Raw genomic sequence first — 16623 nt, 5'->3', positions numbered from 1 at the left:
AGCAAAGATGAAGTGTCCTCAGTATTTTGGGTCTGAGCCCAGCTCTGCTGGTGACAAATGATGACTTGGGTGATTAGCCAACATTTTGATTCAACGTCTGCCCAAAAAACCACCCTGGAGTGAGTAACATGCATTCCCTCAGACCAGACTGCTCTCCTGAACCCTCAGTGAACCCCAAACCCACACTGGACAACGTGGAGTGGAAGGTGTGAAGTGTGTTTTGATGCAAAACAGCTGCTTTGGATCAAAAAAAAAAAAAATTAACTTTCCTTTTTATGCTTTTAAAATGTTTTCTGGGATAGGGCAGAGATGGAAAGAACTCCAGTGCATTTTGCAGAGAGTCATGTCTCCTATCCAGGCAACCCAAACCAGCCATCTGGGGTGGTTTTTTGGTAGGATGTGCCATTTTGGTGTGGTTTTGACTGGTGTGTGCAGGTTCTCCCTCTGAAGTCATCTCAGGGAGTGAGTGCAGCCCAGCAGAGCCCAGCACACAGGTCTGGCCCTGCCTGTGTTTCCTGTAGCTGCTCCCTCTGCACCAGGAGCCTCAGTGGCACCAGCACAGCATGGCATGGTCTGTTTCCTCCACTGTCTGAAGGCCCTGGTCAGCCTTGTTTGTGGTTTTGGATGGTGAAGTGTGAATTTTGGAGAGCCATGGGCTGCAGGTCTGGCTTTGCCACAGGGTTCCAGCTCTGGGTGGAATTGCACAGGCAATGGGAGCTGTGGTCAGTCAGTGGGAGCAGAGCAGGGTCAGGTTTTCCCAAAACCCAGGAGAGCTGTGCCCATGGCTGGAGTGGACCCTGGGCCTCAGGAGTCACCTCCTCACCTGGCTGGAGGTTTAGATCAGGGTTTTGTGCTAAGGCACAGGGTTTGGCAGGTCCCACTTTGCCCTCCTCTGGCTCACACCCGGGATGTCTCTGTCTTTGCCATGCAGTCTTCCTCGGAGCTCCCTACATCCTAAAATGCCTCCTTTGAGGTGAGCTGCTCCGCCAGGGGAGAGCTGCATCTGCCTGGCTTTTGCTTTGAACACACATTTGCAGCTTTTGCTTGGAGCACACATTCTAAATGGTTTTTTCTGCCTCCACAAGGTGAAGAAAGGCCAGATGTTCTCTGCTCTCCAACTCTGAGCACTCTGGTCCCACTGGTTTCATTCCAGCTGCTCGTAGCCTTGTGAGACCCTTCGTGTCCAGCCCTGGATGGGGTCAGCCTTCACCCCACCAGCTGAACCCCAGCTGTGGTTTCCCTGCCCAGAGGTACTGCTGGGATGAGGCTTTTGCTCACCCTGTGAATGGCCCAGCTAAAACAGCACTGCCTTTGCCCAGTGCCTTATCTCTGAAGGAATCTGTTGGCTACCAGACCTGAAATAATGACCCCAAGCCCTTCATAGGAGTGTTTGTTCCCAGGTTTATTTTTGGGATGCTAAAGTCTCCTGTATGACACTCCTCTTTTTATTCCTCTGGTCTAACACACCCCTGATCACCGTGGTGCTGGTGCTGGGTCATGCAGCAAACCTGTCACCCCATCCCACAGCACCAGGGTGAGTGTCCCACACAGGTCCATTATCCCTGAGATCCATGGCTGTGTTTCCTTACACTGGTCCTGAGTAAAGCCTCTGGCTCCTGCCACAACACAAATCACCCTGATTTAGTTTACCACGGGCTGAATAATCAGGATTTGTCAGATGCAGGGTGGCAGGGCTGGCACGGTGAGCACGGCACAGAGCTGGTGGTGCTGGAAGATCAGGATTGATCGGGTGCAGAATCCCCTTCCCAGGTGATGGAGAAGCACCGTCCTCCCTGGCAGGCACACCACAGTTTGTCGAGGGTGAATTTGCTGAGATTTTGGAGCAGAGAATGCTGTGTTGAAGAAACTTCAGCCCATAGGCTGGGCTGGATGATCCTGCACCTCCCAGGCAGGGCAGGAGCCCCTCGGTGGCACTCCTGGAGCTGGATCCGTGTGGGATGACACAGCGGTGACCCCCGGGCTCGGGACGTGCCCGCAGGCCGTTCCTGCCGGGCAGCAGCCGGTCCAGCCACCCAGCCGGGCACTGCGAGTCTCCAGCTCCCTCTAATGTTTGTGGCCTGAAAGAAGCATCCGCAAGCAGGACAGGCCTGAGCAGCGAGCCAGGCTGCACGGCCCCGAGGGAAACGTGTGACGCTGAAATCCGTGGAAGCAGCTGGGCTAGAAAGGGGGGAGTGATGTGCCGAGGAAATGGTGCTAAAGAGTAAAGGATGCAGCATTTTGAGAGAGAATACGGCTGTACTGAATGCCTGGTTATTATTAGTAAGTGAAAGATTTCACAGGAAAAAGGATTGTTCCTCTGAAAAATACTATTTCTAATACTCTAAATAGATACTTGAAAATGCTGTGTTTCCAGCCCTGGAAGTGCTCAAAAAACATGTGGTGACATAGTTTAGTGGTGAACATGGGGGTGATGCTGGGGTAACAGTTGGACATGATCTTAAAAATGTTTTCTTATATTAATGATTCTATGGTTCTGTGGTTCTCTGATTTTAAAGGCTCCTACTCATTCATGCCTACACTGAGACTGTTAGGACGAGAGCTCTGCATAGGAGTTTCCCAAACTTGTGCATGGGAAATGCACCTTTAACAATGCAGCAAGGAACATGACAGCACAGAATGCAGCAGAAACGGGTATTGACAACACAATACAAAGCCAGGCTGGACTCTCAGTCAAAATCAGTGGTGTAGCAGCACTGCTGTGTCTGGCCATAGTGGCTCATGGGGAGATCCCAGATCTGTGCAAGGGTCTGGAAGTGTTAAATCCACACCATCCACACAAACAGCACACCATCCACACAAACAGCACACCATCCACACAAACAGCCTGTCTCTGTGTGCTACAGAAGCTGTAACACCAAGGCACAGGAAGCAGAAGGGGCAGCCAGGCCATCTCCCCTCTGACACATGGACTCCCAGAGCACACGCCTGCTCCTGACTGGGTGTGTGTGCAGCACAGATCGGGGGATGGATAACAGAGAGAGGGGGAATGTAATTACCCTGCAAAGAATAAATCACTTTAACGGTTCAGTTACTGAGATCACAGCGAGGCAGTGGCACAGCCTCTTAATTAATCTTCTGCTTTGCAGCCGGCTCCTGCCCCCGCACCATCTCCACCTCACACTGCCTGGCAAGGAGATGCCATCGGTGGGGACAACACTGGCCAGTGGTTTCTGGCTGAGCAGGTCCAGCAGGAGCAGCAGGTGAGGGATCAGGGTGCTGTGGCTCCCAGGTTTGTGCAGGGTAATGCCTGTGGTGGGCTTGGTAATATGGTGCTCTAGGCCTGTGTCAGCAGCAGCCAGTAACTCTGATTATTGTGAGGAATTGCTGGGCATGCAGCAGGGGCCTGGGGATGCTGGAGGCCTGCAGAGGAATGGCTGCTGTGTGAGATCATGAAGGGAAAACCCCCAATTCACCTTCACCTCCACAAGGCCCAAACCGCCCTGGCTCCTCACCCCCAGCACTGACCCCCTTCAGCCCCTTAACTCTCAACATCTTCTCTGTGAATTGCACCCCCATTTCTCATCCCTTCACAAACTGCTCTCTGGGCTCCCTCATCCTCCTCAGAATAACCCCTTTCACAGGATGCTCCCCTTATCCCTCAAAATTACCCCTCAGAGATTGCTCCCCTTTGACCCCCTCACATTGCTCCACGGGGAATGGCCATTATCTCCAAACTGGTTCTCAGGGATTGTTTCTGTCACACCCCCACACTGTTCCTCAGGGAACCTCATCCCTCAAAACTGCCCCTCAGGGATTGCTTCCCTCACCCCTTGCCCCCCTCATTGCTCCTCGGGAAATCAGTCCCATTTCCCTGCTCCTCCTCCTTCCACCCCAGGGATGGTGCCCTCATCCTCCTCAGGGATCACTCCCTCATCCCCAAAACTCTCCCTCAAGGATCGATCCTCTTGATGCCCCTTCCACACTGCTCCTCAGGGAAATGCTCCCTTTTCCTTAAAACTGTCCCTCAGGTTTGGCCCCTCATAATCTTCAGGGATTATTCCCTCATGGATCATCCCTTTACTCCTCCTCAGGGATCACTCCTTCATCCCCAAAACTGCCCCTCAGGGATTGCTCCTCTTTCCGCCCCCTCCATGTTGCCCCTCAGGGGAATGCTCCAGGCCTCAAAACTGTCCCTCAGGTTTGGCCCCTCATCATCTTCAGGGATTATTCCCTCATGGATCATCCTTTTATTGCCCTCAGGGATCACCCCCTCGTTCCCAAAACCGTCCCTCAGAGACTGACCCTCACCTCCTCAAGGCTCACCCCCTTTGTCTCTCAGACTGCCCCTCAGGGATGGTCCCCATCCTTTTCAGGGATCAGCCCTTCAGGGATCATCCCCTTACTTTCCCTAAGGGCTCGTCCCCTCATCCCCCAAACTGTCCCCAGGGATCGCCCATCAAAATTGTCTTTCTCATTCCTCCACACTGGTTCCTCAGGGTCTCATTCCCTCTTGCCCAAAAGTGCCTTTCGGGGATCGCTCCCCTCTGCTGCTCGCCAGGGAAATGCCCCCTTACCCTTAAAAGATCCCTCAGGGATCGCCCCTCAGGGATCGCCTCCTCATCTCCAAAAGTGCTCCTCAGGGATGGACCCTCATCCTCCTCAAGGGTCGCCCCCTCAGGAATCATCCCCTTAGGTATCACCCCCTCACTCCCCCTCGCATCGCCCTCCATCCTCCCACTCCGTGCCGGCCCCGCCCGCCGCCCCACGCCCTCTCCCCGCCCCGCCGCCGCCTCCGCCGCTCCCCCGTGCCCGGCCGGCGGCGGCGCCCGCCCCATGCGCCGCTGCTGCCCGGCGCTCTGCATCCGCACCGCCATCGACGCCACCGCCATCGACGCCACCGCCGACATCTCCGCGGCCCTCGCCCCCGTCCCCGTCCCGCCTGCCGCCGTGTCCCGCCCGCCGCTGCTGGTGCTGGTGCTGCTGCAGCGCCGCCCCGCGCCGCCCGCCCCCGCGGCCCCGCCGCACAAGATGGCGGCCGGAGGGAGCGGCGGCCCCGGCGGCCTCTCCTCCTCCTGCCCGCAGCCGCCGCCGCCCCCGCCGGGCAACGGGGCCGCGGCCGCCGCCTGCACCAACGGCGCGCCCGCCTCGCCGCCCGGCCTCACCTACAACCAGAGCGGCGCCGCCAACCCGCCGGCGGCCAGCGGCGGCGCGGGGGGCCCGGCGGCGGCGGGGGCGGCGGGGGCAGCCGGCGGGGCGGGCGGTCCTGGCGGGGCGCTGCAGCGGGAGCCGGTGTACAACTGGCAGGCGACGAAGCCGACGGTGCAGGAGCGGTTCGCGTTCCTCTTCAACAACGAGGTGCTCAGCGACGTGCACTTCCTGGTGGGGAAGGGCCGCGGCTCCCAGCGCATCCCGGCGCACAGGTGGGGCGGGGGGCGCGGGGGTCCCACGCGTGGGGATCCGGGAATGCGGGAGGGATGAGGGGTGCGGGGGCACCCAGCCCCATGGCCCTGCGGGGTGGCCGCGGGTCCCGGGCCTCGGGAGGGTCATGGGGGCCGGCCCGATGGGCCTGGGGTCGTCCCCTCACTCTCCCCACACTGATAAAGGGAATCGCCTGTTTATTTGACAAAAGTGCCCCTCAGGCACCGCTCCTCCTCCTGTCAGGGATCACCCTCTCAAGCCCCAAATTGCCCTTCGAGGATGGCTTGTCTCCCCCTCCTCCCCCACTCCCCGTTATCCCCTGGGGGAATTGCTCACATATTGCCTCCGGGAATTGCATCTTTTTCCCCCTCACTTCCCACCGGAGATTGCTGTCCTCACCCCTCTAGGTTGTTCCTCAGGGAATCACTCCCTTATCCCCCAAAACTGCTTCTCAGTGATTGCTCCCTTTGCTCCCTCGTGTTTCTCCTCAGGGAACTGTCCCCTTATCCCCCAAAACTGCCCCTCAGAATGTCTCCTTATTCTCAGAACAGTTCCTCCGGGATGGCCCTTCATCCTCTTCAGGGATGATCCCTTTGCTCTCCATCGGGGATGGCCCCTCATCCCCAAACTGCCCCTCAGCCATGGCCCTGGGAATGCTGCGGTTCTCCTGCAGCCCCGGGGTGTGATGTGCCATCGAGTGGGGTACAGTGGTGCAGGGTTTGAGCTGCTGCACCTCCTCTGTGAGGAGAGAAAAGGGGGTCACATAACTGCACCCCACATTTCACCCCCTGCTCAGGGACACGTCCTGAGCACAGGACCCCCACTGTGGTCAGTCAGTGCTGTCCCAGATCTCTCCTAGCCTTGGGTCAGTGTTGTGCCTCTCCTCAGGGTCACCAGCTCAGGATGCATCCAGGGTTTGGGTGAGAGTGTTTTATCCAGAGTGAGTAGGACAGGCGCAGCATGGAAAACCCCACATCCCTGGGTGTCACTTGGAAGTAACTCTTGGTTTGGTGGGAAGCAGAGGAGAGGAGGAGTAGTCTCCCTCATCTGCCTGATCCCTGCTGACAGGGATCACCAAAATCTTTGAGACCATTGGGGATGGAAATGAAGGAACAATGATTCAAGACCCCACATTTCAGGTGGAACATTTTAATTTTAAAATGACCTTTATTGAATCTTTTCTGAAGCCCTGTGTTTTGTGGGTTAATCCACTACCGTGAAGAGCTGTGTTGAGAATGACACCTGGGCCTGAACAACCGTGGTGGTTAATGCTTAGGGCTGAGCTGCCATTTAAGAATTTGCAGCTCAGAGGAGCTGGGAATCGCCTCCACCTGGATGATGCAGATCTGATGTGGCTGATTGACATTCAGCTGGTTCCTTGGGGGAGCTCCAGTGAATCCATGTATGCCACCCTCTTCCTCCCAAGGAAGAGCTCAGAGATGGAACCACCTTTTTTAACTGGGTGAGGGAGGTTCCTTGGTGTACCTGGAAGTGGTGCTTGGCAAAGGGAGCCTTGTTCCAAACAGTTTCAAATTATTGCTTTTCTCCTAAGTGCTCATGTTACTGGAAGTTCCCCCTTCAGATTTCCCCCTTTTCTCTCACTTTAAGAACAAACCACACTTGTTCTAGGCTGGTTTTAGAGTTTAGGGTGTCAGCTTTGCTCTCTTATAATTTGAAGCTTAATTAGTATTTGGGTAAACTTGGTCCTGTCCTGAGAACTAGGCTTGCTGGGTGGGGACAGGTGCTGTTCAGCCCAGAAATAAATGGAAAATAAATGAAGATTTGAAAAAAAAAAAATCGTCCCTGAAGTGAGATGCTGCTTAATTGCTATGAAATTCATCTGGTGCTCTGGGTGGTAAAGATAGAATGGAGTGTGTCATGGTGTGACATCCCACCTAAGGGTTGGTTCTAGAGATTTTAGTAAAACTTGTCCGTGTGATGTTACAGCTGGGATATCCTTGTGATTTATGAAGTCCTGTGGTTATTTCAGAAATAAGAGAGCCGAAAATAAAACCACCCAGACCCCTCCTGTGCTCAGTTTTCCCACAGCACCTCTACAGCAGAAGATACTTTGGGTTGGAATTGAGTTGCAAAGCAGCCATGGGTTCAATTGGAGAGGTGCTGTTTTGTTTCAGTGGCCAGGGCAGGTGTTGGTGCTTTGTCAGATGTCTGAAATCATAAACTCATGGAGTTATTAATGCTGGAAAACACCTTTAAGATCATCAAATCCAATCATCAGCCCAGCACCACTATATTCACCAATAGACCATGTCCCCAAGTGCCACATCCATGTTTTTTGAACACTTCAGGAATGGTAACTGCACCACCACTCTGAGCAGCCCGTTCCAGTGCTTTACAACTTTTTCTGTAAAGACATTTTCCCTAATATCCAATCTAAACCACCCCTGGCACAATAGTGCACAGTTCCCAGGTAAGTATTTCTGCAGTCTGGTTTAAGTGTGTAAATTTTTAAACCAGGCCAGGTACCAAGCATGGGTGCAGGAGGAGCAACTCCTAAATAGAGTTCTTGGACAGCTCCTTGTGGTGCCTTAAGGAGTGGTCTGCAGCATCCTGCCTGTCATCCTTGATATGACTTCATGGTGTGCTGGGAATGGCTTTAGCAGCAGCCTGGGAAGCACAAATAACCCAAGAGATACAGTCCTGTGGGAGCTGGAAGTGATGGTGATTCCTGGTCTGTCTTCTCCTGGATGGAGCTGAGGGAATGTGGAGGGTTTGTAGGTTGAGGTAATGAAGTGGGGTGTGCCCAGTGAGCACAGGTGATGTCCACAGGTGCTGGTGCCAGAAGAGGTTTCTGACAGAGCTGTAGCTTCAGGTGTGTTTCTGAGTGCCCCTGGAAAATTCAGTTAATGGCCCTAATCTGAAAGGAGGGGAGATTTAGATTAGGAAGGAATTGTTCCCTGGCAGGGTGGGCAGGCCCTGGCACAGGGTGCCCAGAGCAGCTGGGGCTGCCCCTGCATCCCTGGCAGTGCCCAAGGCCAGGCTGGACAGGGCTGGGAGCAGCCTGGGACAGTGGGAGGTGTCCCTGCCATGGCAGGGGTGGCGCTGGGTGGGCTTTGAGGTCCCTTCCCACCCAAACCAATCTGGGATTCTGTGGCTCAGCAGTTCGTATCAAGCCACAGAAACAGATAAGAGAAACCTCCCAGAGCAGCTAAGAGCTGCTAAGCAGCTAAGACAAAATAAAACATTCATTTTGTGTGAGAGCCCACTTTGAAGATAAAAGGTGTGAATGGGTTTGACTGAAGGGTCACCTGTCCAGGTATCTGCAGCCCTGAGAAGATCAGGTGTTTCCCACATGGAGGAGACTCCAGACCCTGTGGAAGTTCCTTGCCTACCTTGAAGCAGGCCCCGTCTCTGAGCCTTCAGCTCATTCCCTCTTGCTGCTGAATCAGCCATCAAGAAGATGGGATGGCCTTAAATTTGTTTTTGACGTCAAGGCCAGGCCGAGCAGCTGCCTCGAAGCTTCGTGGCACCAGCATGGCCAAGGTCAACACATTGATTAGACCCAGCAGTAAGAGGGGAAGGTTTTTTGTCTCTCTCCAGATCTGCTTCATCGAGCACAGTATCAATGGGATTAGAAATGTCTAAACCTCATCAGCCAGGAGTTCCATGGGTCTCGTAATTAAACTTGTTAATTGGCCAGAAAATAGGGCCTGAGAGTGAGCAGGGCGAGCATGTGGGGATGCAGCCCTGTGTGTGCTCCAGCCTGGGAGATCTACAGCTTGGTGACAGCCTGAGTAAGACTTGGCTGTTGTTTCCAAGAGTCTCTTCTGAGCCCATCCTGGCTTTTCTCAGGCATGCATTCACTCACAGTTCCTGTGTCCCATGGCTCCTGCTTCCATGCAGGGCTGCTCCTGCCTCCTGCTCCTTTCACCCAGGGTCTGCATCCTCTGCAGCCAGCACACCATCATCATCAGCAGCAGCTTCTCATCACCTCTGGTGGCACCGAGCTCCAGCATGTCATGTGTTGCTGTGTTCCTGTGCCAGCTCTTCTGGAATAGATATTTTAAGGTTTCTCTGCAGTGGTACAGATGGAGGAGGGGGCTGTTCAGCAGCAGTGGGGTAGCTGTGGTTTAGAGTGGTTTCTTTTGTTATTGGTGTTACTGTAGTGCCTGGAAAGGGAGCAGCACTGGTGGGTGTGCAGATGAAACCAGGTGACAAGGGGTGCCAAGGTGAGCATGAAGCAGTGAAAGTTGTGACAGGAAACAAAATAGCAGAAGGAAAGACATTTTCTTGCAGGCCTTCCACAGCCTGTAGTCAGCTTTGGATCCTTTTGAAGACAAATTAAGCTCAAGGAAGTTCCTGTGACTCTTACCACTGACAGTCAGTTTACTTTGGCTCTTCCTGGTGCAGAGGGAATGAGGAGAAATCAGGTGTTGCTTTCTTAATTCTTTAGTTCTATTTCTGCTTATTTCTCTGCCTCCTTTCAGTAGTCCACTCTGTTTTGGCCACAAAAGTGTTTTAAAATAACTCTCTGTTGGATTTTCCCATCTAAAACAAATCCCATCTCTTCCTGCTGCAGACCTGCATGGCTGGGGGAAGCTGGTGGATGGTGTAGGAGGAGTGGTGAGCATCCCTGCTTTTCCTGGAGTGTCTTTAGAGCAGCTTAAGAAAACACTGGAGAGAGAGAGAGAGGGATTTTCTTATGTTAATTATGTTCTCTTAGTGTTTTAAGGGAACTTCAAATGTGGAGTCCTGGGTTTCTCTGGCACTTCCCAGGATCCTATTAGGGCTCAGCAGTTTACAAAATCTGACTGATTTGTTCCCGACTGAAATGGAAGCAAACATTTGAGAGTTTTTTTAAATGAATGCCCTTTTCAAATAGCTTCTGAAAGCTCTTGCTCATTGAGGACCTGTACTGTGCTGGCTGTGAGAATGAAAATTGGAGAGTGCAATTAATATATGTTAATTTTTAGTATCAGACAAAGCCGGCAATTGTTTTGCCACCATCGCTGCTTTTGGAGGAACAAGGATTTTTGTTTCATCTGGCAATTCTGGTATTGTGAGGAAGGTTTTTATTTTTCTTGACATTTTTCTTGAGAATGGTTTGACAGAAATATGCATGTGTGTACTTTTTGTAACCACTGTGGTTTGTCCCGAGCTCCCTGAGCCCATCAGGAACAATGAGCCAGCTCGTCAGCCAAACTCCATCACAGCAAATGAGCCTGGCACATCCATGGAGCTTCACTCCATTGTATCCCTGGGAAGCCTCCTCTGGATGGGAGGGGAGGGAAAAGCAAGAAAAGAAAACATTGTTTAAATGGAAATTTCCTACTTTTAAAAGTTTACTTAATTTACTTAATTTCCTGTTAAACCTGACTGAAATTCCCCCGAAGTGCTGGACTTTCCTTGGGCTGGAGGTTTCTGCCCCATGCCTGCTGTCTTCTGTGGATTTCTGCCTGCAGTTCTTGCTGCTTCTCTGGAAGTGTGCATCAAACCCCTGCAGCAAGAACCTGGAATATTCCAGCTTTTTCCTTTTCCTAGTTGGTAGAGAAGTGGCTGTAGTCATCTCCTGCAGCCTGGGCTGCTCTCCTTCCTTTCTGTGCTGAGCTGTGACCTTCAGTTTAACTTCAGGGAGCTGCATGGTGGCAGACACATGGCAAAAAGCTCACTTCTGTATTTTTGAACAAGAAAGTTTTCAAAATGGCTTTCTAAGTCCTGAGGCAGGTACAGTAGTTTAAATGTACACAGGCCCCTCAGCAGCCCAGGCCTGGGCCTCCTCCTGAAACAGGAGATGTCTGTTGGGAGAGGGGATCATCTTGTTTGCATGGGAGTGCTGGGACATAATTTTTGGTATCAAACCTGTTTTGTGCAAGTTCCTGCTTTCAGTCTCTTTAGAGCTGATAGCATCCCTCTCTGTGCCAGTATTACCATGTAATCTCCCAGCAGTGCTGAGGTTTGTGTGCACCTCTCTGTGCTGGTTTGCTCTGAGGGAGGTTTGTTCTTCCCTCTGGGCTGAGCCCAGAGCAGGTTATCCATGGAAGTGCTCAGCAACATGGGGAGGGTAGCTCCCGTGCCAGGGCTTGGGCTCTGCAGCTCCTGCTGCTGCTGCTGGTGCAGTTTTGTGTTTTGGGAGCTTGCTCTGCCATCACCAGAGATGTGTGCCTGGGCCCGTGGGTGACAAGTTTTATATAAGTGTTTCCAGTAGGTGACTGTGGGGAATTGCAGCAAGACTTGGGCTCTGTTTACTGGAAGAACTTGAACTCCTTAACTTTGCTGTTCCTTTGCTTCTCAGCGTTGGGATGATACATAGGCTCCTACAGGGGCTTTACAAAGCATGTGTATTCTATTCCATAATTCCCAAAATCTGGCCTGTGGGGAACCATTCCTGTGCTGTAGGACAGGGCTCAGAAGGAACTTCCTTGCAGCTTTGGTGCTTTGCAGCAAGCCTGACCCTCCCTGCTCTTGCAAAACACTTTTGCTTTAACTCCACAAACGATTTGCCTTCCCCGAGGGTGGCTTTGGAGATAAGCAACCAGCCTGGGATTATTTTGGAATATAAATATGATTTAACATAAGGTTTTATTTGCATGTTTGTTTTTTCTCCACGTTAGGTTCGTGCTGGCCGTGGGCAGCGCTGTCTTCGATGCGATGTTCAATGGTGGGATGGCCACAACCTCCACAGAGATTGAGCTGCCTGACGTGGAGCCTGCTGCCTTCCTAGCTCTGCTCAAGTAAGCTGCTTCTAAAGCACAGCATAACTGGGATGCACAGATTTAGTGTAGCAAAAAATGGTTTTAATGAAAGCAGGGAAGTATATGTAGAAGGGAGGTTGTTAATTTCCAAAGTGAAATGCCTCTTTGATCTGTTCAATGGTGTTTAACTGCTGGTGGTAAATCCCTGTTTTCTTGGGTAAAAGTCTACTGCAGCTACTGCATTAAAATATATATATATAAATATATAATATTGGCCATTGTGTTACAGCTTCTCATTCACTAGTTGGTTTGGTTTCATCCTAAATGTTCTTTGAGAGAAGAGGGGAAAAGTGATCTTTTGAAAGCTCTGTAAGTTACAAACACTTGGAGCTTGTTTAGGCCGTGAGCAAGTTGTAACAGGTAAGCAGGGGTGTGTAATAAATCTCAACCATTCCATGTGGCATCAGCCTTTGTGTGGGTTTTATCCCTCTTTTGGAGAGCTGGTTTGAATTTACATTTCCAGTGTGTGTTGCAAGTCCGTGTGCTGAAGGAGGAGGAAGAAGGGGCTGTAACATCCTATTCACCAATTCCTTTAAGCTTGGCTGGTGCTGTACAACATCCAGCAGCAATCCTCAATGGATGCTGGAAAGTCATTGTCCTGTTTCTATAGGATTTCTGTAACCTACTTCCAGGGGTTTCCAGTCCTGTGCTCTTGACATGTTCCCCACTCGCTTCCTACTGGGAGCAGTCACTATCTATAGCTCTGGCACACTTTTTGCTTTACCTTCAGAAAGTGCTTTGGTCGTGCCTGTGCTGTCTTGGAATATTTTAAAATTGATCTGGGCTAGAATGAAAGGCCAGAAATAATTGGGAGCCCCAAGCCCCTTCCCCTTTGGCTCGCTTTAAAGCAGGCACCAGCACGTGGGGAATCCCTCTAATTGGTGTGTGCCTATCAGCCATGTGGATCTCTCTGGGGTGCAGAGCTTGTAACTATCTTTAAATCAAATTCACAAATTCACTAGGTATTTGTGAGGCCCAAATATCTAGTGATTTAGAGGCAAAAATCCTGATGTTTCCCTGCCAGTGCTGAGATTTCAGCACTTGATTAAACAGAGTGATTTCAGAAGAGAACCCATCATCTCAAAAGACAGAAGTTTAGGTGGATTTCAACAGAAATATTTACATTTTTTATGGAAGAACTCATAGTTGGATTACCTCAGTGCTTCTGAGCTGTGCCCATGGTCCAGTGACATCTGGGGTGCTTAAGTCTAGAAATGAATTTTTAAATTGCTTTTAAAATTCTCAGAGCTTGTACCAGAGGATGTTTGGGTGCTGCTTTCCAGGAGACAGCTGACCAAGTATGTGGTATGAGTTCCTGGAGTAAAACCAGTCCCTCCAAACACTGATCTGGAATGGCAGCTGATCCTTACATATGTCTCTGGACTTGGTCCAAGCCATGATCTAATGCTGTAGGATCAGAAGCTTATCCAGGGACCAAGTGCCCATCCTGAATGTTCTGCAGAAGGTCCCATCTGGATGCTGGATTGTGATGGAGTTTGTGGGCTAGTGACCTTTAAGAGGTCTGCTGTAATTGTGTAAGACTATTATTATTATTATTATTATTATTATTATTATTATTATTAATTATATCTCAAAATGAGAACACATCTGATTGTCTGGGTTTACAGTCTAAATGTTCTTTTAAATTGATACTGGGTTTTTTCACAATATCACAGTTTTTTACTCTTGCCTCTCTTGTTACCCACTGGACTGTGGTAAATAGAAATACTGACACAGTTACTGAAGTAAACAAATAACTGGTTTTGGAGCCACTGTGTTCTGTTAATCTTGGAATAGAAAGGATTGCTCAGTGCAAATGGGGCTGGGAAAGGGTGTGTGCAAAGCACATTGATTAACCTGTGGCATGATGCTGCTATTGACAAATGCCCTGGAGCAGCACAAAGCCTGCTTTCAGCAGTGAGAGTGCTTCCCTGCCTGTGGATCACACTGTTGATGCTTCCCTGAATGCCATCCTGGTCTTCTCTAGCTGGAGGAGAGGAGCTCCTCTGCTGCAGATGGGAATGCTGCCTGGCATCCCCCTGGATGAGCCCTGCTGCTGCGTGAAGCTTCCAGGAACAGCAGCCACACAACCTGCTGCTGTGTCCCCTTCAGAGAAATGCAGAGCAAAACATTGCTGGAGTTTGCAAAATATCCCCTGGAATAGGAGTGCCAAGCACAGTTAACACAATATTGCATCTCTGTGCTTTGTGTCCTTGAGATCCTGACTGGCAAATGCTCCACTGGTTAAAGGAGATACAGTAAAAAAAACTGCATGAGCTGTTCAGCCTGGAGAAGAAAAGGCTCTGGGAAGAGCTCAGAGCCCCTGGCAGGGCCTGCAGAGGGACTGGGGACAAGGCCTGCAGGGACAGGAGCCAGGCAATGGCCCCCACTGCCAGAGGGCAGGGCTGGATGGGATCTTGGCAATCAGGAATTGTTCCCTGGCAGGGTGGGCAGGCCCTGGCACAGGGTGCCCAGAGCAGCTGGGGCTGCCCCTGCATCCCTGGCAGTGCCCAAGGCCAGGCTGGACAGGGCTGGGAGGTGTGGGAGGTGTCTGTGCCCATGGCAGGGGCTGCAACAAGACAGGTCCCTTCCCAGCCAAACCATTCTGGAATTCTGGGATAAGGACTAAACCACTGCATCACTACTTTTACTGAGCTCAGCCTCAGTTCCTGCTGTCTCTGGTCAGTGAGTTCAGGTACAAGGGGGCTCAGTCAGGTTTCCTTTGTTTTTCACATCATGAATGTGCTTCCTTGTTTTGGCCTAACAGTGAAGGCTGGTGCTTTGCTGCAGCATGGCAGTCCTTGTTTTTCACTGCAGTTAACTCTTGCTTTATGCTGAAATTACACTGTGAGCTGTACTTAAACATCTGTGTCATGAAATGGAACAGTTCAATCCGTGAAGAGATGAGAGAGTGTGGGTAAAGCACCTCGTGTGCAGTAGATGGGTATGTCTGAGTGCTTCTCAGCACTTCTGAATTAGTAGTGTAAAATGGAGTTTTTCTTCTGAGGGAGGCAGGCAAGATTGAATCTTTGCCCTTGTTTATTCTAATTGAACAGCCAAAAATATGAATTTTAAGGGGTGCCCTTGGCCAGAGACTGTTCTAGCCTGGTATAAGGGGTAGGCTAAGAGCTCACTGGTGGTGAGATGCAAGCCAGTTTGAGCTGCTTCTTCAGTGGAAATCCCAGCTGTTAAAAATTATACTGTAAAATATCTGCTAAAAAAAAATCTTGGTAAACCAGAGTCAGTGGAAAGGATGTGAAAACCCTTCTACCTCTCCAATAGAGGAAATGGACCAGGATGACAGGCAGAGAGGCACAAACATGTTTTCTAGGAATTGAAGAGGTTTTACCCTGTTACCTTAATTCACCACAGCAATGTTTGTTTGCATGTTTTCAGATTTCTTTACTCAGACGAAGTTCAGATCGGACCAGAGACTGTTATGACAACACTTTACACAGCTAAGAAATATGCAGTTCCAGCCCTTGAAGCTCATTGTGTGGAGTTTCTTAAAAAAAACCTCAGAGCAGACAATGCATTCATGCTATTAACTCAGGTGAGTTTGTGATCCTCTGCCTTCAGCAAGGTCCAGCAGAGTCAGAAAATGGGAATTTTCTGGGTGTTCCAGAGTTGATCATCCAAAGTGGAGCAGCTCTGGCTTGCTTTGAATTCTTCCTCACAGGAGTCCAGCACTGCTGAGCAGGTTCTTACAAAGAACCATATACAGCAAACGTTGCTGCTGTTTCAGATCTTTCTGTTTCACTGTGGCAGGTGGTTCCTTCCAGAGTGTGAGCTGGGGATGGAGTTAACAGGGTGGAAAGATTTCATCTGCCAAGAAGAAAAGTGGAATGAGAGGATTTCCGTGTGTTACAGAATCAGGACTGGTAATGCTGAGCTTTCTCTCAGTGCTGTGTCTGGCTGCTCAGCCATTCCTTGAAGGACTTTTGTGCAATACTTTTCCTGAAGTGGGGGTGAAAGAAAACCTTTTCATGAATGCTTTGGTTTATTTTCCTGGGAGAGGAGCAAGGTGCTCTCTTCCTCAGCCTGTTCCAGCTCCACCTCCTGCACTGAAGGCTCACAGACCTGGAGTGTCAGAGCAGCTGTTCCTTGGCCCTGGGTCTGATCCAGTCTCTGAGGGTTGGGCTCCTCCACCTTCCACTTGACTCTTGAAGCAGCAAAGTAGGAGACAGTGTTTACAACTTCTGCTTAGTTTGGAAAAGATCAGACTTTGCATCCAGGTTGATTAAATGAGCATCACTCATCCCCATTTCCCAGCCCTATCTTCTCTCTCTGGCCCTGTCACTCTCTCTCAGACACCTGATGCCATATTGGTGACATCCACAGTGCTGTCATCTGTGTGGTGGATGGCACTGCCAGGGACACCCTGTTCTGGATGCTGTAGGAATAAGAAGGACACAGGCTTTGTGTGTAACTTTCTTTCCTTCAGGGAATGTGCAGACTGGAGTAGCTCTGGAGGATATTTCTGAGCAGCCAGCTCAGGAGAGCTGCTGTGATGTCTGATGTTAAATAGAGC

The 16623-nt window shown here is 50.9% G+C and overlaps 1 protein-coding gene and 1 long non-coding RNA gene across 3 annotated transcripts in view; one reads left to right on the top strand and one right to left on the bottom strand.

Moving 5' to 3' along the window:
- Nucleotides 1-1385: 1385 nt before the first annotated feature.
- LOC136566801 (uncharacterized) lies at nucleotides 1386-4916 on the bottom strand. Its single transcript, XR_010785079.1, has 2 exons — nucleotides 4830-4916; nucleotides 1386-3381 (listed from the first exon to the last, which is right to left on the bottom strand). It is a non-coding gene; the product is annotated as an uncharacterized lncRNA (long non-coding RNA).
- BTBD2 (BTB domain containing 2) overlaps nucleotides 4794-16623 on the top strand; it is a 26073-nt gene continuing 14243 nt past the window's right edge. For both annotated transcript variants that reach the window (XM_066566103.1, XM_066566104.1), the window contains exons 1-3: nucleotides 4794-5381; nucleotides 11952-12071; nucleotides 15489-15645. In XM_066566103.1, coding sequence (XP_066422200.1) covers nucleotides 4795-5381; nucleotides 11952-12071; nucleotides 15489-15645 — 864 coding nt within the window. In that variant the 5' untranslated portion in view covers nucleotide 4794. The remainder of the gene's footprint in view (nucleotides 5382-11951; nucleotides 12072-15488; nucleotides 15646-16623) is intronic.

Source organism: Molothrus aeneus, chromosome 27 (assembly GCF_037042795.1).
Source record: "Molothrus aeneus isolate 106 chromosome 27, BPBGC_Maene_1.0, whole genome shotgun sequence".
Lineage (NCBI taxonomy): Eukaryota > Metazoa > Chordata > Aves > Passeriformes > Icteridae > Molothrus > Molothrus aeneus.
This window is presented reverse-complemented; position numbering and strand designations above follow the sequence as displayed.